Source organism: Aplidium turbinatum, chromosome 7 (assembly GCF_918807975.1).
Source record: "Aplidium turbinatum chromosome 7, kaAplTurb1.1, whole genome shotgun sequence".
Taxonomy (NCBI): domain Eukaryota; kingdom Metazoa; phylum Chordata; class Ascidiacea; order Aplousobranchia; family Polyclinidae; genus Aplidium; species Aplidium turbinatum.
Window position 1 is genome coordinate 14,697,828 of NC_137478.1, and position 26,322 is coordinate 14,724,149.

Genomic DNA, 26,322 nt, shown 5'->3' on the forward strand with positions numbered 1-26,322 from the left:
TTCACATGATGCAGATGAATTATCTGAAAACACAGCATCGAAATGTTTTTGCAATTTGTTTAACAGCGTAACTTGAAAAATCAAATAATTTGATGGTTGGTCATATTTTTTTTATTTGGCTTGAGAAATCGCTTCTAAATTACCTTATAATTGAGTGTGACGGGACATTCTTTTGTGATCAATATTAATCTTATACGCGTTGACGTCGACCACGCTTCAATGAAATCGTAATTGGCGTCTGACTTGCGTTTCTTGTTGTTTTGCCCGAGGCATTTTAAAAATTTTAAGCTTTGTTCGACGCTTGCAGAGAATGAGACAAAATCACCGCAAAAAAACTATTTTAGGTTATTTTTGAGCCACATATAGTCTACATTTTTTCGAACGAACTGTCATCACTTGATTTCATAACTAAATCAAGCAATGAGCTTTAGTAAACATTTATTATGTGACAATTGTGTTTAGTTCAGTTTTCTTTTCACACTTACACTGTCCAATTTGTTAATACATGATCAAGGAGCCTTTTGTATTTCGCCGCACATCCCAGGAAACTATTTATTCGTTTTTAACATTGTTTCAACGTCTAGAGACGTTGTATCGATGTAAAAAGTGTCTAGTTTGCTGTCTAGCTAGCGGTTGATTACAGAAAAGTGAGGTAATGGTGTCATATGGTATTTGAACAAAAACCTATCCAAAGGTGGTCACTTGTTTAGATAGGAGCTCGTTCCAACTTAGGCCTTCATGCACTCCAAAAACAAAAAGTATCTGAAACTCCTGAATGGTTAACTATGTCACGATGCATTGCAAAAGTGATCTGTTTCCATACTTACCAACAATGATCACTTTGAATGACATCATTTTGCAAACAGTTTTGATAAAGTGTAGTGATCATAATCGTTTAGTCAAATCGCATTGGTAGGTTATAGAGAAGATCGTTTGTGCATTGCCAAATGGAACTCCCGTTCTGATTGACAAACTCAAAGTCGTGGCATAACAATACGAAAATTAAATACATTTAGCAAGATATCAAATCTTGCGAAAAAACAATTTTTAGGTTGATTTTTAGGTTGACAAAAAAAAATCACCAAAGTTTTGAGTTTTTCCTTCAACAAAACTGAAGGTTATTGATATTTAAAAATGCACGTTTGTGTGTAAACGAGTGAAATGGCTTTTTTCATGTTGTCAACTAGATTTGCAAGGAAACGTTTTTTACATTTTTTTTTCTAATTTGTTGGAAATGCATTTTGTGTCAAGCTATTTCTTGCGAATTAAAAGATTTCTTTCCCTTCAAATTTTGATATAGCATTTTAGATGTAGTTTACGGTTGACGGCATTACTGCAAAAGCCATCTTTTGTAATTGATTCACACCCAACAACAAAAGTGCATAAACTACTGGTGGCTGATAGATCACGTCACAATACATCGTCATGATGTTTTTTCGAACCAATGACCCAGAAAACTAATTTTGTTGTATATTAGTTCTGACGTCTGCAGACGTTGAACCAATGACAACAAGTGGTTTGCTGATTTGAAACAAAGTGATTGCTGTTCCCAATGTGCAAACATTTTGATAAAAAATAATCAAGTTTTGGCCACATCTTTCTGGTCCACTTAGGCTATTTTGGTCAATCGACTCACATAGCAAATAACTTATCGACATTATTGGGTAGGCTCACACTGAAGTTGGTTTGTGTAATGTCTTGCTTGTGAAAAAGTCCAAGTAAAAATATAAAAATGAAGTAAGTTATATTCACAAAGTATTCTTGAATGAACCATAATTTAAAAAAAATATAGTTTGTACAGGTTTCATCTGATAGAAACTACAATTGATATCATCGCGAAGGATCAAATAGCTGTGAAAATCACTTCGAGCAATTCTTTGTTATGATTTTCATGTTTCATTATGCAAACCAAGGTGAACCTCAAACTGCATATTTTTGAACGACAAAAAAAACAAAAACCCTTTTTTTTTTTTATTTAGTTTTATGAGACAAGGAAAACAATCCGTATAAAAAATAGTTCAATTGAACATATTTTCCTTATTTTGTCAGATATGTATTTTGTGCAACAATGCTTTAGAAAAATTGCTGAGTATGGTATAGAGCAGCGTTTCTTAACCTTTTCTGACTCTAGCACCCCTGTAAACAGGCCTGAACAGTCTAGCACCCCCTAACTATCGTTGACATACGACTACTACAGTGCCGACCAAAAGTGTAGAAGAGGCCGAAATTTTGACATGCCTTCAGATCGCTGGCGATATATTTTGTAATGAAGTGTGAAGTCTCTTGTTGTTTAACAAACTGTGCAGTTGTTTTAACGAAGTTGATTCAAGATTTGGTATTAGACTTTCATTCACCAACAGAAATGCAATTATAACCATATGTAAGTGAATCAACTCTCTTAAAACAACAGCACAGTTTGTTAGGCGACAAAAAATTTAATCAAAAACCATGTCAAAATTTCGGCGCCGCCATTAAACTTTGGCCTGCACTATTGAAAGAAAAGCGATGTACAAATGGATCATTTTGTTTATTCTTCAAAACTACTGTCGTCATTGGTGATAAAATAGGAAAACCCGAGAATAGTGAAAGAACATGGACAAACTTAAGCATACTTAAGTTACCCAGCTGGGTAACTAGTTACACATGTATCAATGTGATTTCTGTTGTTGCTTATGTGTGACCAATTTCTCTATTTGAGGCTTCGTGTTGGTCCAAACCACTCTCATATCGTAGAGCAACCCATGTTGATTGTTGAAGGCGGTTCCGGCCAATCGTTTTGATTTGGAGCATGGCGGAGAACGCCTTTTCTCACAGGTAGGCAGTCGGAAATGTACCGATCAATTCCAATGCTGCTCGTGTCAATGCAGGATAGGCTGTCAACTGATCACACCAGAAATCAGCCAGCTGAAAAACGAAATTTTGTCCGACAACTCTGATTTACTTGCATGTCAATCAGGTCCTCCTTTAGTCTATTATCATCATTTATGTCTGCCAAGAAGGGCTGCTGTATCCACTCTGGATATGAGTGATTTGTGGAAACATATTTTGCCATGGTGGTGTCTAGAAGCGAGAGGTGAGCAACAATATTATAACAAAGCACCCACCAGGTAAGTTCGCACAATCTACTCAAGATCAATTTGCGTACTTGACTGGGAGATGACTACAATAACAGCAAATCATGTAGGCTACTTCGAAATAGCAATCATTGATATGACAACTGCTGATACTGCCAGAAAAACGAAAAAAATGCATTAAAAGTAAAATGGCATTTTTTGATATTATACTGCATGCATTTAGCACCCCCTACAGTCTATTCCAGCACTCCCGGTTAAGAAACGCTGGTATAGAGTTTGAATTGCAGTCAGAGAATGCAACTTCGCGGTTGATGGCGTTATTACAAAAGCCAATCTTTTATCACGGAAATGTATTCGAAAACAAAAAGGCACAAAAGCGCTGACTGATAGATTACGTTACGACACGTTACAAAAACGAGGCATTGATTTCCGATTGTTTCAACCCAACAAACAACTTTACTCCAAATGACATAAACGTCCAAATTTATTGAGAAAAATATATAGGCCAACACCGTTTTGAGGTAAGCTTTTTTGAAAATAAGTTTTTGAAGACCAGCATTTGAAAAAGAAAGTTTGAAATTATTGAGTTGGTCCTAATAGTGTTTCTGCTGAGATATATCAAAACTTTTGAATCCTTGTAGAGAAAAAATAATTTTGTAATCTCTCAAGCAACTGCAAAATTACCATTTAGGTCAAGATTCCGTACTGACAATACAGTAGGGCTATGTGCAATGTTATTCAAGCACAACGATTTAGCTGCGCGTGTTTTTCCACAAAAGCAGAGCAGTTTAGATAGCCGATAAAAAACTCAGATGTAATTAAAAGAACCAAAGCAACTCAAAACTCTAGTTTGCAAACAAAAGGAGGAATTATTACGGTTGAATGCTTTACATAAAAGCCAACTCATGAGATAGCTGCGTCGCAGTTCCACGCACGGCAACGCTCAGTAATCCTATTAATCCGTATAATTTGAAAACAAAAGGACTAACTAGTAGCAGGCTAAAATACAAGAGTATGTTATGAAAATCATGTCATATCTCTAAAACTATAGACAATAGCAACGTCATTTAAATGAGAATAAATTCTTGAATAAGTTTTAGGAAAAGTCAAAAAATTTCAAAGGTGTGGATTGCGTAGTTCTTTAATAATATTGATTTGAAAAGTATCAAATCCCACCCGACCCCCCGTCACAGGACAAAGGGTTAGTGTGATGAGATTGTGGTGCACCCCGAAAATATTTACGTGCACCTTAGGTGTGCACCGTGCACACCGGTTGAAGAGCACTGCACCGGACAATGCGCTTATCCTGTGAAGTGAGCATTCAGGTCTTTCTTTAAATTTCTTTACAATGTACGGCATTGCACTCCAGGCAAGAAAAGGTAACATTCATGAATAAATTGTTTTTTCTTGAAACCTACCGTGTTCTCCCCATAGTTTTACGGCTCACAAGACAAATATGGAGAGCTTTGGCACTGCGATTTTTGGTTAACCTGTAAACCGGTGGAAGACCAGCCAGCTTGACTTTCTGTCTACAGCTTAGCCAGCCAAGGATATTGACTACCTTGAACCTATATTCATAGATGCACATTTGACTTGTTTCATTATGACAAGTAGGCGATTGCCATCACTATGTGTTTTAGCAATAGTAGCAACCATCACTAATCTACATAGGCTACATTAGACCTACTCCTGGACATGACCAAAAACGTATCTCGCCACTTACCACTGTGTCTAAGAAGTAATTTTATGATTGCAATTGCCCAATTGGCCCATTGTAAACATTTACCCAATCTTCAGAAAAGTAATCGGATTTGAGTATTTGATTTCAATCGCATCTCGCAATCGCACCTCGCATCGCATCTCGCAATCGCATCTTGCATCTCGCAATCATCGCATCTCGCAATCGCACCTTGTCTCAAATGGTATTGTTTAAATATGGTTGTCCAAAGTTTATAAAGTAAAATTACCAACAAAGTAATTTTCAACGATGATTTACGCAATGTATAGGCTAGTCGTTTTTACCGCCTCTTATTTCCTCTGATCAACCCAGTAACGTGGTGTTACCACAACGCTCAAAGCGAATTGTAAAGGCTCCAACTAGATTGATTGAAACAATGCAGACTTAAGTGGAGCCCTAAGAATATTAATATTACACAACTACATGGCATGATAGTGGTGAACCCAACTGATTCAGGAGGTTTCTAATGTTTCTTTCCATTTTTGTATAGTTTATAATCGTTTCTTTACTATTAGTATTATTTGCATTTTTTGGGCGAGATATTGTATGTAACCTAACCCCCAATACTGTTCTATTTTTTTTAACGGTAGAATGCCTTCCACGTGTTCTTTTAAATTGAGGTTATTTGACCAGCGGTTTTGTCACTTGTGAAAGAGTCACTGTCAGGATGCCTTCATGCTAATAAAATCTAGATATACAGATATTACAACTACAATACGCAGAATCATAAAATTTCAATACTCTGATGGTAATTGCGTAACACAATTGAGTGAAAACCACGCACAGCAGATTTTGAATAACACAAGAGGCTTGGACTTAGCGTCAATATAAATAATACTCTGTCTCTTCTAACCTCTTCTTAATGATCATATTTCGTGCTCTGCTAGAAGTCTTTCTTGACGGCGCACTTCTGAAGCATGTGAAGCACTTCTGCTACAGTGAGAGTAATTTTTTTTTAGTTAACGTTGACTTTAAACAGCTTACAATAAGGTCTAAAATTATGCTAGTACTGATTTTGAAAAACTTCGCCCACAAAAGATTTGATAAGTCATGACATGCGAAAGGATAAAAAGCTTGCTGTTTAAAGCAGCAGTTATCAATTAGTAATAATTACACTGGTCAACAAAATGAGAAAAAAATTTTTTGGCAGGACATCTAAGAGTGTTTTCTGGGGTTTTCAAGGTCGCTGATTACGAATATGACATTGGTTTTGCCAGATTGACTCTAGTTTAGAAGATACCTATACCCCTAGATTATCCCAAATTAGTGTATTTACCTGTAGTTACCCCTAAACATCTCACCAAGAAGTACCTAAATCTTATCAATTTTGTTTGATATGGCATAATAATTAGTAACGAAAACTAATTTAAAAATTACTGTAAAGTCCTACGTTCCGTCCTACATTTTGCTCCTGTACCAATTGGACATTCTACCAAGATGAAAGAGGAGTATGATGCCATCAAACTTGTCCTTGTAAAGCTTGACTACAATACCCATAAGTGGCTCATCTGTGTTGACATAAAAATGGTCAGTTTTCTAATTGGTCAACAAAGTGTATATACCAAGTACCGTGTCCTTGCACCCAGTGTTTGTGGGACAGCAGGACGAGAACCCAGCACTGGCGCAAGAAAAACTGGCCAGAACGCACCAGTCTTCAAGTTGTGACAGCCAATGTAATCAATAAACCTTTAGTTCCCATGGATAGAATTGTATTTCCTCTTCTGCACATTAAATTAGGGTTAATGAAGCAGTTCGTCAAAGCATTGGAGGGGAATTGCTTCAAGTACATTTACAGCCAATTTCCAGGACTCTCCGATGAAAAGCTTAAAGCTGGTGTCTTTGATGGACCTCAGATTCGAACGTTGATAAAAAATTCGGATTTCACCAGTCAGATGAACAGCAATGAACTCACTGCATGGAACTCCTTTAAGGATGTAGTACAAAACTTCTTGGGGAATCACAAAGCACCTAATTACAGAGAATTAGTTCGGAAGATGTTATCTGCATTTGGAAAACTTGGAGCTAACATGAGCATTAAAGTTCACTTCCTATTCAGCCACCTTGACAGATTTCTTGACAATCTGGGTGATTACAGTGAAGAGCAGGGGGAAAGGTTCCACCAAGACAATGGAAGAAAGATATCAGGGCAGATGGAATGAGCACATGATGGCAGACTATTGCTGGAACTTGTTGAGAAACTGCCCAAAAGTTTCTCACAAGCGAAAATCTTACAAGAGACATTTTTTCGGGGCAAATTTAGTTAATAATTTTAATCTTATTGTATTTCATACCATTATTTTCAATTTACAATGAAAAAGATAATGTGGTTCCTTTTATCTAAATTTTACAATACAAGGTTGATTGACTGATTTAATGCAACATTTTTTAGTGTTTTATGTACTTACACTACTGTACGCATATGATTGTGTATTTTGTGTATATGACATCGGTAACATCAAGTTTTCAAGTATGACAAATCTAATATAAAATCCCTAAAAATCTCGTGATGTTGCTGTATTTAAACTTAAAACTGTCTTTATTGTTCACAATTGACCATTAAATTGCATTTCTAAAATATTTAATATGGTTAAACCGTTTTTTTGATCTTGCGCATAAGGCTCAAATATGGGATTTTGGTCAAAATGACCCTATGCGATATCTCCAAAACTAGAGCCAATTCGGGAAAACTAAGGCCATATTCGGAATCAGCGCCCTTCAAAACCCCCAAAAACACTCTAACTTTGTCTGCCAAAAAATTCGTGTTGACCAGTGTTATCCATTCCAATTAGCCGTAGGCTAATTACCCATTCCAATACAGTATGTATTCATGCCAATATGTAAACTTGTGTTTAGTTTGGCTTTTTCATCGGCCTGCGCTTGCGGCGCGGAGGAACAAACTGCTGACCATGTCGTTCTTGAATGTCCCAATTACAAGGCGCCCAATAAAATGCATAGAGTAGCAGAACTGGACGAAGCTACACTCACCTGACTTTTTATAACCTGCCCTGAAATCTGAACAATCCTGTCTGACACGAAAGAAGAAGTTATCAAAACATTACTACATTATATACGTCAAAACTTGGACTATCTACCACTGTAACAATCGAATTCTGCAAGATCATAAACTGACCTTGCATCCAACAACTGTGCTTCTCGCCTGACAAGAACGGCTCCAAGGTTAGGCCTCTAATTATCACAAACTGATTCAAGCTGACTAAAAGTTTATTCAAGTAGCCTACACATGAAGACACTTACTTGCAATCCACGAACAAATAGTCAACCGTCATCAGTATGAAATTTTAGAAAATGTGACCGTCCACCGCTCGAGTCAAAACGCAAAAGGACGATTCCGATAAATGACCAACAGAGATTAGAACTCGTGCGGCTGGAGGTCAATGAAGCGTGACAATTAAACCAAAACATTAAAATTAAAAAGGGATCGCAAAAATCGTTTCTTACAACCACAACTATATCACTACCTTTTAAAGATTGCAACAGCGATGTCTTTGTAAAATTCTAAAGAACAAATCTGAGCAAACCTGAAAACGCAGTAATCATCAGCATCATACAAAATCAACTCAGGTAATACGACATTTCAGACGAATACAGGATCAGTATCTTTGTCTAAGCAAATCGTTTATGTAGAACTTGTGATTCAAATGTAAGCACAAGCGTTCAGTAAGTGAACAGAAGAATTAGGGTTCTGTTGTGTATTTTCGTTTGTTTTCGTTGATACAATGTAGGGGAGACTCGGGTAAGTTGGCCCAGCAAAATGAAAATTTGAATTTGTGAGCTGATAACAAAACATATGTTAAAGCGAATGCTATTGAAGAGTAGAGAATTCATCACTCTAAAAGTGGACATATTCTTGCATCAAACAAACATTCTTAGGTATATAATTTTTCAAGTTTTCCGAAAAAAATAAAATGGACCATCTTGCCTTCATGTGCGGGTAATTTGGCCCACCATGGAAGGTAAGTTGGCCACGTGGGAAACATGTCCATCTACGGTATATTAAACAGTGGAAAAGTTCTCTTTCTCCCCAATTTGATTTTCTTTCTAATTATTTCTTGGTTTTATAGAGGCATACATACCGTACATAAATTATTCTATGTATGCATTCATGTATGGTTTATAATAAAATCTACTATTAGGCTATAATGCTGTATTTTACCTCAGTAAACTTTTTTTACATGAGTAGCCTACACCAAATAAGCTTTCGAAAATAACAAAGGTTGTATCAAACATCATGTAGTTGGAACGGCATGCCTTTATTCCTAACGATCTGGTCACCTTAACGATACTGATAGGTGGGACCTTGTTTGCAATAGGCTACAAACCCCATTTTTGCATGGGTACCAATATCGGAACATTTTTTAATGTATCTCCGAAACGAGGTACGTTTTAGACCGTCGCTTGAGAAGTGGTTGATACACATTTCCGCGATTGGTTTTCTTGATTAGGCTACTTAGCCTACTATTATTACCATATGGGTTAGGAATAATTTGTGGCATAAAAACGATGTTAGGAAGTGTATTATTGTTATTGATCGCTTAATGCTGATGTAAAGCCGCGATTTACTTACTTTGGATACTTGATGATAGGCTACTTCAATCTTGCAAAAATAAGTCATCGTATTAATTAGTCAATTATTATCATTCTATGTAATACCTCATGAAGGCAAGTTGGCCATGGTGGCCAACGTACCCACCCACGAAATGGGCCAACTTCCCTGCATGGCAACCACATTGCAAAAACTAAAATTTATGTCAAACTATCGAGCTTCTAACAACGGTTTCACAGTCAAAGTGAGCCTTAATAACCACTCTAGCGCTGCACTCACTAAATAATAACCTTTCTTATATAGTAAGAAAAAAATCACTCGACATCTAAAAAATTCTAAAATCCAAAAATTTCAAAAATCATAATTTTTCATACAAAAATCGTGCTCACATGTTTATACTGCTTGCTAGAGCCTCCCAACCTGGTGATAAGATAGTTTCAACAGCACTTTCTCAGTATGCGTACGATACGTAACAATAACTATTTTAGTTAAAAAATTATTTAGAGTGGGCCAACTTGCCTACTGGGCCAACTTACCTGAGTCTCCCCTACCTTGCTTTCGTTCCCCTTAGGTCTTCTCTTTTGCGTTTTTGTTAATCAGCGCTTCTCGTTTTGTTTCACAATATATGTTGGTTGCACGTCTTTTTGATAGTATAGTTTCATTCTTGCGAATTTGAACACAAGTAGAAAACTTTTATATGACTTGTTGAATGAGTTAAAAACACAACAGAGTTATTGGGCGACAAGGATGGGATTGCTGATCGACTGAACGAAAAGCTTACAGTGCTACGCAGAGTGATCAGTTTTACTGTAGTTCCTACAAGTTTTAATTTCTACAAGTTTTAGTCTTTACACAACAATTAACTTCTACTGAAGATGAAGAAAGTCGTGAAATTGATGCAGTCACATCTAGAACAGATGCGACAACAAATGCAGCAGCAAGAACGTCATCATGAAGAACAGTTGAAAGATTTCATTTCAGCCCTTAAAACTCCTATCGAATCGGAGAACCAAAATCGGGTATCTCTAGCCATTCCTAAATTTGTGAGTTTGATTCAACTTTAGACCTTTGGACTGATCAATTATTGGTTCCGTTTTTGTACATTTGTAAAGGCACAGTCCAATCCTGATGATAAGAAGGCTTGAGTGTTCCCCACCAACCAGTCAGCCAGCATCTACAAGATGATCCTCAATCTGGCCGCTCAAGAGTACAGCAAAGCCGATCAATGAACTTACAATGGAGGAAATTTCGAATTACATGAAGGCACAGTTTGGCCCCAAGCGCTTTGTTATTTGTGAACGATTTCGCTTCTGGAGCAACTTGAAGCAAAAAGCAGGTGAAACTGTTCCAGAATTGGCTGTACGAATAAGGCAAGCCGCTGCCACGTGCGACTTTTTTTCTATTACTAATCCATTAGACGAAACTTTACGTACTTGTTTTACGTGCTCGGTAGGAAACAAAGCAGTTCTTAAAGCTCTTTTGAAACTTAAACCTAACGATCTTACTTTTTCACGTGCTATTAAAATAGCCATAGAAACTGAAGACGCTGTCAAAGTGGTTAAGAAGACTGCGTTTGGCACTGAACCCTCAGTGGTACATAAACAGGCGCCGATAGACGATTTTCTTTCAAGAAAGCTACAGTGGTCAGTGTTAATGCGAACAGGCAAAGTAAGTGCTATCGATTGTAGTCGATTGTAGTAATTCTAATCACTTTGCTAACAACTGCAGATTTAAATATGCGGTCGTTCATTTCTGTAAACTTACAGGGCATGTGTAATCTGCCTGTCGTAAGAAGGCCGCACAAGAGCAAGGTCAACTGCACACATGATGTAAATACTGTTGTAAAGTTCCTAAGCTCGAGGTTCGAATTTTTATTAGGCTAAGTCTTTTCCTCTTTTAAAATTGGTACAGCTACAGTACAGGGGGGAAATTTCATCTCTTCTGAAGTTTTGTCACAGCTAGGCAGACTTAACTTGCAGACTCCGCAGCTTCGTTATCAGTCGGCAAGTAAGCACTCGATGCCTATTATTGGATCTTTCACAGCCGAAGCTAGCTGTAACAAATCGGGAAAGACGACCAAAGTTCAATTTATGGTGAGATCCCTAACCTCAACTTATTAGGGCGTGATGCTATTCAAGCACTAGATATTTCGGTAGATAAGTTCTTTTCTTGATCTTTACATGCTATTCATCGTCATAACGACATAGATTTTCAAAAATCATGTTCCGAGTTATGTGACCAATACGAAGACTTGTTTAAAACTGAATAGGTTGTCTTCAAGATTACGAATTACGGATTGAGTTCAACTCTGGTTGTAAACCAGTGTTTTCAAAGCCAAGGCCAGTGCCTTTCGCCATTCAAGAAGATTTAGCTCTTGCCTATGACGCCGGCATCGAAAAAGATCTCTGAACACCTGTGCAATTTTGTGACTGGGGAACTCCTGTAGTACCAGTTCGCAAGGCTTCCATCGAAGTTAAGAAACCCAAATTAAGAGTTTGTGGTGACTATTCCTCCACGGTTAATCCACAACTTAAAACTCACAGGCACCCTTTGCCTCTTCCAGAGGATTTAGTGCGTAAACTAGGGGATGGCCACGGCTTCACTAAGGTTGACCTGGCAGATGCTTATAACCAGATTAGGCAAGGTCCAATGAGTCGAAAAACATTGGTATTTAGTACCCATAGAGGAGTTTTAGTGCAAAATGTTATGCAGTTTGGCATCACTTCTGCCTCAGGCCATTTCCGAAACAAAGTGGATGATCTAACTAGTGACCTTCCAGGTGTAGCAGACTATCGGGATGACATTTTGATACGTGGAGCTACAGCAGATGAGCATTTCCAGAACCTTAAACGACTACTCGATCCTTTACCTTCGAAAGGTCTTAGATGTAGGTGGAAAAAATGTAGATTTGCCCAGGCAAATGTCGAGTACTTGGACCATGTTCTTTCTAAACAGGGGATTTCGAAGGGTCCTAAAGTCGATGTTGTGCTAAACATGCCTGTTCCTTCCAGTGTTGGTATCTTACGTTCTTTTCTGGGGTCGGTTCAATTTTATTCTAAGTTTATGCCGCAGATTTTTTTACGGTAACGCAACCGTTATATCATTTAACCAAGAGTGATGTTCCTTGGAGATGGGAACACAAAGCAAAATGCGCTTTTGCAAATTAAAAACATTGTTTCCTCAGACAATGTTCTCGTACACTTTTACCCGTTGCCTCCTTTAGGAGGAAATTAATGACGCATCAAGCTTGAGCATTGGTGCCACATTGTTTCACTGCTTCCCGGACGCAACTTTCCAAAAGGTACCATAAAAATATTCCCTACTTGGAAATTGGACCAGAGTCGCGCTGATCAGTAGGGTAGGCACTTTAGCACTTCATTTATTACTTTGAAATTTGTTTGGTAATTACAGAAGAAAAAAGAGCAATAGCAGTGGCGGAAATCAAACCCACATCAATGTAATTACTACTATTTCCCTAACCCTCTGCGCCAAGTCAGCCGATGGCAAGCCAATGACTTAAATTTAACTACGATTTGCGTTTTTCCTTTGTTCTTTCAAAGTTTCAACACAGAAGATTTTTTATGGTACCTTTTGGAAAGTTGCTCCCAGGACGGAGGCGAGAGGCCAATAGCCAAATCCAAAAGAAGGCTTTGTCCATCATCTTCGCTTTGAAGAAATTCTACCAATACCTCTACGGTAAGGATTTTATTTTAGTAACTGATCATAAGCCTTTGCTTTCACTCTTTGCTTCAGATAAGTCTACCCTTTCGCTAGCGGCCAACGGATTAGCACGCAGGGCGTTTTTTTAGTCAATTTAGTTACACTATAGAGTGTCGCAAAACAACGCACCACTAAAACGCTGACGCCTTGAGCCGTCTTACGTCCAACGATGACCCAATTTTTGATGGGAGGAAAGTACAGATGATATTGATATTGTTTATGCAATTGATACGTTGGGCTCGCAGGTGAGTCATTCCGATTCTTCCACTTTGCGCAAGGAAACCTCTAAGGATCCGGTTTTGTCTAAAATCATTTGCTTTACACAAGAAGGATGGCCTGCGAAGTCAAATTCAACAATCTAAATTTAAAAAAATTGCGTTTGAGAGCATTTTTTGCTCAAATTCTTCACCATTGGGTCGATCTACTTGCTATTTACAAGTTTGCATATCATGGCCGTATGGTTTCAAAACTATTCAACGAATAAAAAGTTTCACTTTGTTCTGTCTAGTTGAGAAGTTTTTGTTTCACTACAAAACCACTCAAAAAAAATTATAATATGTCCAATAGAAACAGTTGAAGAGCGCAAAAGCTGCTGGAAAAGCAATTCTAGCAACTTTGTCGATAGATGTGACATCTTCAATGATCGGATATTTTACGGATGCTATAGCTTTGTGTGCTCGATTCTTCAAACTTCTATGATGTTTTCCAATTGATTTGCCGCCTTTTTGTTCTTTTCCTTTCTTTGGAAAATGTTTTGTCGATTTTTCTTCTTTCTATAAAAATAAGCACAGTTTTGCGAAAAGAACATATAAAGTCTATTTTGACAATAAACTAAAGAATAATTGTATAACGTAGTGAAAAATGATTCATTGCTGGATGAAAAATTTTTATGTCTATTTTGCAAAGTTTAAGAAGTTCAAATCTATTGTTTAAATATTTAACCGGAGTCAAAAAATAATATTTTAAGAAATTTTCTTTTGCGGACTTTTTGAAACTGTTGTAAGGATCCTAATTAGTTCCCGGACCCCAGTTGGAGACCGCTAATCTTTAGTCAATAAACAAAAAAATCACATGACGTAGTGAAAATAGATTCATTATACTTTAGGGTCCCCAGCTACCGTGTCGCAACCCATTACAAGGTCACGAAAGGTGGGTATCTCGTCGCGAGAGCACATGTCTAAAACGGCTGTCAAGAGTGCAAAGTGTTTGAAATTAGGCTATGTCCTTAGCCATACAATAAATTGATTAAAGTAAAAACAATTTCAGCCATGCACTACTGCAAACACGTACAAAAGAACATTACCTACAACTTATTGTATATTTATCAAAGCAGTACCGGATCCAGGGATGAGACATTTGGTCACAAACCTCCCAGTAAATCGAAAAAAAAAACGTCAACAGTCAACATTTTTGCAAATTTTCTCGCTCATTTTGCTCGCTCAATCCCATGTCATAAACCTAACGGGTAGCATTGGGAACGCATGGTTTCAGGAGTGAATTTAACGCGTTGTGTCAGCAAGGTTTTAAAGGCCTCTCCAAGAATAATTATGATACTAACGAAATATTCCAAAGTGAACATCTTGCTCACTAACTATTTAATTAAATTGGTATGAAGTAAAATGTGTGTTGTATCAACTATATACGAAAGGTGAAGGAATCTCAGATGGATTACAAAGTAATTCTCAAACTTTTAAAGAAAACAAGTTTTAATTTAATGATATTGATCAATTACAAGGTGTGCGTATTGATTACAAAATCTTTATCGGACCTAAAAGTTCGCAAAAAGCAATTAAAACTATGTTAAATCAGTCAAAAATTTCTGGGAGCAATCATGCCAGACCCCTATGCTAAACTACACTAGTTTCCTTTTCCGACCTCGGCATTTACGTTTTTTATTTTGTTTTACAAAACTTGCGTAAACGCTATAAAAAAATACACCGAAAAATAGCCTACATGTCAAACTTAGTTTTTCTTATCGCTGGTCCGCAAGGCTATTTTCATTAAGCGGTCCGTGAGAGAGAGAAATTGGAGATCACTGCGTTTAGCGCACTTCAAAATTCCCTAAACTTACATTATTTTTAATGGATCTCTTGCGGGGTCTTTGACGTCCAGAATGTTTTCCAGCGTCCCGCATGCAGACGCGGTCGAGAGTATGCCTGGACAAGTAGGTACTGCTTGGTTGGTTGTATTTAATCTGATTTCTAATTTCCGGTCGATCGAGTTCGCGATCATCTTCTTTGGTTTCGTTTATAGAACCAATGTATTGAGATCGGTATCCTGCTGACTTTAACTTTTCGAGTTTCTGAGAAATATGGTGAACTGATGAAAATAGAACAAGCTTACAGTAACAATTTTTTTCAAATAAAAATTATACGAGAAGCAATGTACAGTTTTATTCCGAACAAGTCTAAATACAGTATTTTGTAAAAAATTGTTTGCATTACAATATTATGTAATTAGTAAATATGTGTTTGTATCTACGAATATCAAATTCATAATCGATTGGTTGCAATAGGTCATGACCGGTATCATCGTTTTCTTGAATTTCATTTTTAGCTTGTTGGAGAAATTTATTTGTTCAGAAGGCCTAAAATGCTGTTTGAAACACCTGAAACAACGGATCTACAGTAGCGGTACAAGCTCTCTACAAATAAGAGCTGAAATAACCCCTTGAGAACCATAGATTTTCCCGAAAAAGTTTTAGGTATAATTTGTTTGTTTACACTTCATATGCCATATAAAAAACATCTATGCAAAAAAAAAAAATCATAATGTGCAGCTGGAGATATCACATGGGACATATATGTCTCATTGGTCCTCAATGGTAATTTTTTCCGCAATACTAAAACATTAGTTAAGCAAGAATACCGTAGTTGAATTAACAAGTAACTATGAGCATCCAGTAAATATTCAGGCCTCTTTTATTCCTCCTGTTCGCAAAAAAACACAGTGGTTAACGTCTTTTCAAAACAAAATCCAACCTCTTTTTACAATTAAACCTCTTTTCCCGTTAGAGTTTATTATAGGTCAATCGTCGTTGAAACAATTCGCACGACAATTCAAAGTCGTTCCAAACCGGAAAGGATATGACAAAAAGTCGTTTCACTTAGCTTTTAAAAATGAAGCGATCAAAATTTTAGAAAACAACTTTGGAAAAAAATCCTGATAGTTCTAAGATGTCTTCTGAAACGGAACGATATCGAACGAGGATTCCCATTTCTTCAAAGACTGAAAATAATCTACCAGGAACGAATACTCTGAATTTCTCCGAAAAAATGAAAACAAGAATATTTGAAAATTTTGATAAATCTTTACAAGAAGGAAATGGATGGAGACTCGATTCTATTGTTCATGTCAAAATCCATACCGTAGAATTTAATCCATTAAATGGCTCTTCATACATACCTCTTCCAAGTTTTATTTCCAAGAAAAACGCTATCATAAACCTTAAAAGTGAAGACAATCAATGCTTTAAATCAGTGGTTCCCAAAGTGGGCGCCATCGCCCACATGGAGGCGTTTGTAATCAAGAAGGGGGCGCTGGCTATAAAGTGGGCGATTGGGGGCGCTGGGAGTAAATCGTGGAAGTTACAAGAAGAGGATTGCAAAGCATTTTTTATCATGTTTCGCTTCAAATAAATACAAAAGTAAACGATGACTATAAGAGCTCTGTGGCAGATATTGTGGCAACGTCGCTTCGCAGTGCTTTACAAGTTTGTTGAGATCGTACCGCATGACCTAACTTTAAAGTACTGCAATTACGCACATCCGATCTTACAATCCGAGAGTATTTTAATCGAGCGAATTTTGAGTTTACCTACTGCTTCAAGAATGCAAATTCCACTCTTCTAACTTTTGACGTCATAATTAGATTTTCTTTAATTTTTTGTTTTACTTTTTTTTGTCGAAGGGGGCTTTTGATACTTTGTTCGTTGTCCAGGGGGCGCTGTTAAAAAAAGTTTGGGAAACACTGCTTTAAATGGTCTGTTACTCAGGGGTTGTATCTGTAGTGTTACCTCCCTGTGTGTTCATCCGCAGAGCACGTGACGTATATATACGGCTGTCGCCATCAGCAGCCACTTTAGTTACTTGTACCTGAGTTATTAAAAAGAGCTAAACACCACATGGTGTCAGAATGGCTGGAAACCTTCGACCTCCAGACCAGTTTAATTTTGAAAAACCAGAAGAATGGCGAGGTTGGAGCCGCAGACTTGAACGATACAAAATTGCTTCAGCACTTAGTGACAAGCCTGAGAAAGAACAAGTTAACTTTCTGATATATTTGATCGGAGATAAAGCGGACGATATTTTGGCAACATTCGGGTTAAGTGCAGAGGACAGGAACAAGTATGACACGGTGATAGCAAAGTTTAACAATTATTTCGACATATACGAACGAGCAAAGTTTAACCTCAGAAAACAAGAAATTCATGAAACAGCCGATGAATTTATTACGTCGCTTTACTCTTTGGCGGAAAACTGTAATTACGGCAATTTACGCGATGAACTAATCCGTGATAGAATTGTAGTTGGTATTTCAAACAAAGACTTGTCTGAAAGATTGCAACTAGATTCGGAATTGACCCTTGATAAAGCAATTCGGATGGTTTGCAACACCGAATCGCTGAAAAAGCAGCAAAAGCTCTTGCAGCAAACAAGCGTGTTAGAAGTGGACAGCGCACGTTTTGATGATTGCACGCCTGCAGTGAGCGCAGTGCGACAACGATTTGAACGCAAACCAAATCAAACTAATCGACAATCTTGTTCATGGTGTGGAAATGCGGCTCATTCTAAAACGATTTGCCCTGCTCGCAATGTTACCTGTCACAGTTGCGGTAAATTAGGCCACTTCCAAAAAGTGTGCAGAAGTAAGCGCAACAAAGTGTTGTCAACTCACTTAGTTGTCAACTCACAATCTGATCTAATGCTTGGAAATTTGAACAATAGTGCAATGTACGACAGACCCGAAGAAAACATTCAAGTGAATGATGTAATGATGCGGTTTCGAATTGATTCAGGAGCTGACGTTACGGCGATGTCTCTAGAGTCTATTCTAGAGGACAGTAAAAAACTTAAAGTTTCGCTACGCCCGTCATATGTTGGCTTAGTCGGCCCTCAATCCACACGACTGCAATTGCAAGGCAAATTCACTGCGACTTTGAGCGTAAGGAACCTTTCCTGCGCACAGGACGTTTATGTCATAAAAGGATTGACGCAACCACTGCTAGGTTGGCCTGCTATAAAAGAACTGGGTATCTTTGCTTGCTTTAATAATGTCAGGGAACTCTCGGTTTCACAGCAATCAATTTTTAGCGAACAATATCCAGACTTATTCACAGTTTTAGGCAAACTGGGGCGCGAATATAACATCAGCTTAAAAACTGAGGTGAAACCTTACTGTCTTTCAGCTCCGAGACGAGTTCCATTGCCGTTGGAGGACCAGGTGAAGGGTGAGTTGAAGCGCATGGAGGAACTTGGAGTCATTTCAAAAGTTACGGAGCCTACAGAGTGGTGTTTTGGAATGGTTGTGGCTCCAAAGAAAAACGGTAGGGTACGAATTTGTGTAGACTTTACACCGCTAAATAAAAGTGTTCAAAGAGAGCGTCATATGCTCCCCACCGTCGAAGAAACCCTGGCCAAACTTTCAGGTGCCCAGTATTTTTCAAAACTTGATGCCAATTCAGGATTTTGGCAAATTCCTCTATCCGAACAATCGCGATTGCTGACTACATTTATCAGTCCATCCGGGAGGTATTGTTTCAACCGATTACCATTCGGAATCTCGTCAGCCCCAGAACATTTTCAACGCGAAATGTCGTCTATTCTGGAAGGATTACCTGGCGTGTTATGTCTTATGGATGACGTGTTGATATTTGGGGCGACAAAAGTGAACACGATAAAAGACTGAATGACGTTTTGGCTAGGCTGTCCGCTGCGGGAGTGACTTTTAATGACAATAAATGTGAATTTTCCAAGCAATCGATAAAATTCCTGGGCCACATAGTTGATAACAAGGGTATTCATGCTGACCCTGAAAAGATATTGGCTGTTAAAGACATGGAAGCTCCCTCAGACACAAGTGGAGTACGCCGGTTTTTGGGCATGGCTAATCAGCTTGCAAAATTTTTGCCTAACCTAGCAGAATTGTCACAACCATTACGAGAGTTGTTACGCAAACAGACCTCTTGGGTTTGGGGCCTCAGCGAACAAAAATCTTTCAATGATATCAAGTCTGCGTTAACAGATACCCCTGTGTTAATTCACTATGACCCTAAAGCTAAAACTGTTCTTTCGGCAGACTCGTCCTCTTATGGGTTAGGGGCTGTATTGTGGCAAATGCAATCTGGGAAAATGCATCCTGTTGCCTTTGCATCAAGATCACTCACTCCGGCTAAAACTCGATATGCCCAGATCGAAAAAGAGGCATTGGCTGTAACTTGGGAATGTGAAAAATTCCGAAACTTTTTAATTGGCACTTTATTTGAAATAAACACTGATCATCAACCGTTAATATCGTTGCTGGGCAACACAAGTCTTGACGAGTTGCCTCTTCGCATTCAACGCTTCAGAATGAGATTGATGTGGTATTCTTACGAGATTAAATATGTTCCAGGAAAATTACTTTGTTCAGCAGACATGCTTTCCAGAAGCCCTGCTTCAACGGGCAACAAAGATGATCTGCATGAAAAGGCAGAACTTCATGTGGATACCGTTATTGTTTCACTGCCTGCCTCGTCCGAACGCTTAGATCAGATTCGCGCCGAAAATCGAGATGATCCGGTATGTGCTAAATTAATTGATTACTGTCAAACGCAGTGGCCGAGCAAATCCGTGCTAGATCTGCACTTGATGCCATATTTCAAAGTCCGAAATGAACTGTCGTTTGAAAGAAACTTATTACTTTTTCGCAACCGCCTGTTAATCCCTCTCAAGCTACGGAATGATATGCTTCACCGCATCCACACTGGTCATCAAGGAATAGTCAAGTGTAGATCCCTGGCTAGATCTTGTATATGGTGGCCTGGTATGAATGATGACCTTGCCAGTTTTGTAACCAAATGTTCTGCTTGCAGCCAACACCGTGTTTACAGCCCAGAACCTCTCATGCCTTCGAGTTTGCCGGACTATCCTTGGCAGAAAGTTGGCTGTGATTTGTTCCAATGGCAGAACAAACAGTATTTGATTGTGGTCGACTATTTTTCGCGTTTTATTGAAGCGTCGTGTCTTGACCACTCCACTACATCCTTTGATGTTATCGAACATTTGAAAAAGATTTTTTCGACTCACGGAATCCCCGAAACACTCGTCAGCGATAATGGCCCACAATACTCTTCTCACATCTTTTGCAGATTCTCCGAGGAGTATGGGTTTTTACACAAAACGAGCAGTCCACGATATCCAAAGAGCAATGGCGAAGCAGAAAGAGCTGTTCAAACAGTGAAATCGCTATTCGACAAATCAACGGATCCACAACTTGCACTCATTAATTACGCAAGCACTCCACTGCAGTCTGGATTCAGTCCGTGTGAACTATTAATGGGACGCAAGCTGCGATCGATTGTTCCCGCTGATCCTAAAATATATGATCCAAAGTGGCCTTACTTAAAACAATTTCGCCTTCGTGATAAAGAACTAAAACAACAGCAAAAGTTAGATCACGATAAGAGACATAGAGCAACGGTGCTGCCTCCCCTATCTCCAAACTCAAGTGTTTGGATCGAGCCAGATTTGGATGAAGGACACATAATTGAACAAGCTCCATCCCCTCGCTCTTACCTGGTCGAAACTCCTCGTGGCATTATCAGACGAAACCGCCACAGTTTAATATCAAGACCGGCAAACCAAAAGACCGAAATCCCGGTTACAGAGTCAGAAACTGATCAGGTTGACCACGATCAGCCCAATTCTGATTTGTATAGAACCCGCAGTGGTCGTACTATAAAGCCACCAGATCGTTATACTGATAATTGGCAATAGTATCGTGTAATTGTTTCGAGGTTGTTGTTGTTGTTTTTTTTCTGAGGTTTCTTTCTATCGAGAGGAGATGTAGCCCTTCCTCCCTCAGTCTTCTTCTTGACTATATTATGTGGAGTTGTATTTTTTTTCGAAGGGAGATGTAGCCCTTCCTCTCTCTACGTTGGTGTTGTTTCTTTTAAACGTTTTAGTTTCTTGAAGGGGAGATGTAGTGTTACCTCGCTGTGTGTTCATCCGCAGAGCACGTGACCTACAGTTCGCGTATATATACGGCTGTCGCCATCAGCAGCCACTTTAGTTACTTGTACCTGAGTTATTAAAAAGAGCTAAACACCACAGTATCCAGTAGAAAAACATGGAGAACGAATATCAAAAGACCTTCAAAAACAGTCAGAACAACTCGATTTCTCTGAAATTTCCTTCCCGGTTTCTTTAAAGGACATCTCAAGGTTCGAATCTCAAAACAACAACATCTCAGTCAACGTTCTCGGATTTGAGCGTGTTTTTTACCCTTTACGAATTTACATAGGTCCTGAACGAAAACATAAAATTAACTTGTTCTTCTTCACCAACGAAAGTGGAACCCGTCATTATTGTCTAATTAAAAACCTTAGTAGATTGTTGTCAACAGTAAGCTCTAAATATAGACATCAACAGCATTTTGTCTGAGATGTCTCAACTCTTTCCATTCTGAGGGGTCACTTGAAAAACACAAAGAACTATGCAACACTAAAAATCCACTTAAAATGGTACTCCTGGAGAAAGGTAACAACATTCTCAAGTTCAAAAATGTCAATCACTGTATGAAATTTCCATTTGTTGTCTATGCTGATTTCGAGCCATTTGTTGAAAGAATTGATACTTGTCAACCAACTCCAACCCAAAGTTACACAAATCAATTCCAAAAACACACACCATCCGGCTTTTCATATCTCATCGAATGTTTTGACGACTCACTTTTTAGGCTAAAGTTAGTAAATTTCACAAAAAAAAAATCAGAAGACCAGAACGTAGCTCAAATATTTGTTGACCGATTAGAAAAAGACGTCACAGATATATTCCAACAGTTTAAATTCCCAAAGAAGATGATTTTAAAAACCAAAGACAAAGAACAGTTTGAAAAAGCTAAAAAATGTCATATCTGTGGAAGCCTTTCCAAGTCCAACGACAAAAAGAGATCATTGTCACCTTTCAGGAAAATTTCGAAGAGCTGCTCACAACGAATATAATCTTAAGTTCAAAAACACTAAATTCATACCTGTTTTATTTCACAATCTTTCCGGATACGACTCCTATCTGTTCATCAAATACCTCAGAGGATATATTAATTGTATTCCAAACAATGAAGAAAAATACGTCTCCTTCACAAAAACAATAGTCATCGACCAATTCGCAAGCAAAGAACGTAATACCGTAGATGTAAAGCGTGATCTGAGATTTATTGACAGTTTCAAATTAATGGCAACCAGTCTAGCAAAATTCGCATCAAACCTTGACCCAAAAAACAATACATCTTGAAAAAATATTTCCCTGAAGAAAAAAAACTTGATCTTGTGTTAAGAAAAGGTGTTAAAAAAAGAAAAGGTAGGAAACCCATATGAAAACTTTGATTCCTTAGGAAAACTAAATGAAACATCTCTACCTCCTAAAGAATCGTTTCATTGAAAATAAAACGATGAACACGTCTCTGACTAGGGCTGTCTACATGCACAGAAAGTTTGGAAAGAATTCAGACTGAAAACACTCAGAGGTTAACACAACCTTTCCTTCGAACTGATGTATTCCTTCTTGCCGACGTCATTGAAAACTTCTGAGAAACCTGTTTAAGCAATTATCAACTTGACACCGCTTGGTATTACACAGCTCCAGGATTATCGTGGGATGCAGCACTCAAGAAAACCAACGTCAATCTTGAATTATTATCTGACCATGATATGGTACTCATGGTTGAGTCTGGAATTCGTGGTGGGATTTTAACAATTATTACCCGACATGGAAAAGCAAACAACCCTTATACGAAAGATTTTGACTAGTCACTTCCAACCAAGTATCTAATGTGTCTTGATGCTAACAATCTTTACGGTTGGGCGATGAGCAAACCACTTCCAATTTTATTTACCGGCACAGACAGTTTGTTATACGAAATTGAAACCAGTGACTTTTTCAAGGATATCAGCCAAGATGTAGAATCCAGGTTCGACACTTCTGGGTACCCTAAAGATCACCCGAGTGCGATAAAAACAGGAATAAATGAGAAAGTACTTGGAATGATGAAAGATGAAACAAACGGGTAAATTATTTCATAATTCGTCGGATTCAGGGCTTAACTTCACTCTTATAAAATGGATCTTGGATCAGAAGACAAAAAGTGTAAAGGAGTTAAAAAGTCAATTGCTAAAAGATCAATCAGCTTCGAAGATCACAAAAAATGTTCAGAAACAAAAGTAGAACTACATCGAAAAATAAATGTAATTCAAAGGCATAAACATGAAATTTCCGCAGAAGAGATAAACACAATTGCAGTGTCTGCAGAAGATGACAAACGGAGAATTCTTGAAGACAGAGTTCATACACTAGCTTATGGTCATAATTTTTCATCAAAATGACATCTTTTGATGTTATAAGCCTTTGAATACTTCTCAGGAATTCCGGGACATAAATCTGTTATTTGTTCATCAATCCAGTTGAGTTCTTTCATTAATTCTGCTTCGACTTCAAGATCAAACTTTCCAGACCTCAACCTGTATTTGATTTTGTTAAAGAACCTTTTGATATTCACCAGCTGCATTTCTATATGATTCATTCTTGTTGTCAAAGTTTTTTTTTTGTCAGAAAGGTTTGGATTAATATCCCCAACCAAGAGATAGACTCAAGAATAATTGGATTAACCCTATCTGTAGCGACACGGGGTTTTATGAGGACGCCCCACTCTAGTAGTGAAATATTTCACAGAAGGAAATATGCTAGAAATGTGAAATTTCTTGACTTTCAGTCTTTATTCTTTGCGAATTTTCTTCACCTATACTGGTCATTTTTCTACTTTCCTGCCCTTCACAATAAGCATTTCGTTTCAGGTGGCTAGACATTTTCGTGCAATGCTAGTTATATACATGTTAATGTTAGTGCAATATAAATATTAGTTCAATTACTTTGAAATGTAAAAACGCTCCAAAATGCTTTATATTTATGATCAAAAGTAATTTTTTGTTTAGTTTAGCATTACTCTACGTTATAATACTTGAAGCTATTTTTTGGAAATTAAAATAAAAACTGACTTTCTGACGTTTTTCACCTCAAACAATTTATTTCAATAAATTTGTTGAGTAAAAACTTAATTTCTATACGCCCAATAACATGGCTATTATATTTTAAAATATTTTGGCTCTTTGATTTTCATAGCTCCGGTTATTAGAGATTAATTAGCACGAGGCTATGATGACCCGTGACGTGCTTTTCGCGTACGAAAACAGCTCGTATTGAGATAGGGTTAATTGTTATCCCACGTGCGAATGTCCCAATTTTCGTCAACCCAATTGAGAGAAAATTCAAACCCAGGCTCAGTCTTCTAAATCGTTTAAACATCTGCTTAAAAGGCCACATTTTCTGGTGGTAAGAGTTGTCCAGGTCTTTCAATTCAGTCACTTCCTCTGGGTTTAGATTTTTGCTGATGTGATTAAAATTCATAAATGTCAAACAGAAAAACAAAAAAAGTGGGATGAACAGTGTGAAACTATAGAACAATATAGAAGCTACGCACAAGTCACGAGATATGCATAAAAAGGTTAAAGAAATGACTAGTAATAGAATGTCAATAGTAAGACAAAACAATTGCATCAAGAATAAAGACGGAAAAATGATTTTTGACCGAGATCTAGCCATGCGAAGATGGGAAAAGTATATTGGCGACCTGTATGGAGATGAAAAAGGAAATATGCCTGCCAATAATAATGAAGATGGTGAACCAATACTGGAATCTGAATTTGATAAAGCCATGAATTGAAAATCCATAAAGCTCCTGGTAAAAATCAAATAACAACGGAAATGATAAGAGCTCTGGATTATGAAGGACTAAAACATATTTATAACTTAAAACAATGAAAACTATTAAAACTACAAAAAGTGCTCAATGCTAAGCAAAAAAGCAAAGCAGAGCGACTTAAACTAAATATAATAATAACTATATTTGATTTATTTATAACTTATGTAATAACATCTACATGAATGCCACATACCACTAGAAATTAATGAATCCATTCTTGTCAAACTGCCGAAGAAGCCAAAAGCCACACAGTGTACAGAATTTAGAACCCTTAGTCTGATGAGTCATGTACTAAAAATTTTGCTGAGAGTTGTTCTCAGAAGAAACAGAAAAATCATCGAAAATGAAATTAATGAAACTCAATGTGGTTTTATGCCGAGAAAGGGAACACGGGAAGGAATTTTCAATGCGAGAACTGTATGTGAACGTTACAACCACATCAATAAAGATGTTTATACCTGTTTTATAGACTATAAAAAGGCCTTTGACCGAGTTAACACTAGAACGGCCGAGGTGTCGAAATCGACACTTTTATAAATTTAGTACACTATTTTGGGCCTTAATTGTTATCGCAAAGTTTTCAAACTTTCAGTAGCTTCCCAATTATGCTTACACTTTATAGTTCAGTATTATTTTTCTAAAAAATCTTTTTACGTTATCTCCAATGTGCGGATATACCTCCAACGACCGAAGTGTCGAAATCGACACCTCATACAAGTTTAATAAGATTTGTAAAAAAAACTAATTCAATAGTTTTACCAATTACTTATAGCGTTTCTCATGGTAATTGTCCAACCTCGGCTTCATGTGTGTTATCGCTCGGTTTGATTTTAGGTCATCCTTTACTGAGTTTACAAATAGTAGGCATCCTTCCATCTTTTCAGATGATGGTAGCACTCTGGGTACGGCAGCTTCTCGTGTGGAGACTTATAACCCGTAGACTGCTGTCCTCCGGTTTGTTTTTCGCACCCAGGGATGGGGGCGACTGGAGTGGCCTCTCCAGAGTGCTGGCCTGGGCGTCTGTATGGAGGTCTTGCGCTGCCCAAAAACACAGGACCCCCTCTCTGCCTCTCCGGCGTGGTCCGAGGGAACGCAAAGCGTGACACTCGGCGACGATTTGGTTACAGGAGTTGCCGGAAGGATGTCAGAGTTCGACAGTCGACCGCCTCACGTACTCCACTCCGGATTTTCTGTCTGGGTTGACTCCCGTAGCC

At 37.9% G+C, this 26,322-nt stretch overlaps 1 protein-coding gene across 1 annotated transcript in view; it reads right to left on the reverse strand.

The window, feature by feature from the left end:
- Window positions 1-13,273: 13,273 nt before the first annotated feature.
- The window catches only part of LOC145773770 (gamma-aminobutyric acid receptor subunit beta-3-like), a 60,252-nt gene continuing 47,203 nt past the window's right edge, over window positions 13,274-26,322 (reverse strand). Inside the window, exons 8-9 of the mRNA XM_082584901.1 lie at window positions 15,168-15,398; window positions 13,274-13,869 (exon numbers count right to left, since the gene is read on the reverse strand). Coding sequence (XP_082441027.1) covers window positions 13,636-13,869; window positions 15,168-15,398 — 465 coding nt within the window. The 3' untranslated portion in view covers window positions 13,274-13,635. The remainder of the gene's footprint in view (window positions 13,870-15,167; window positions 15,399-26,322) is intronic.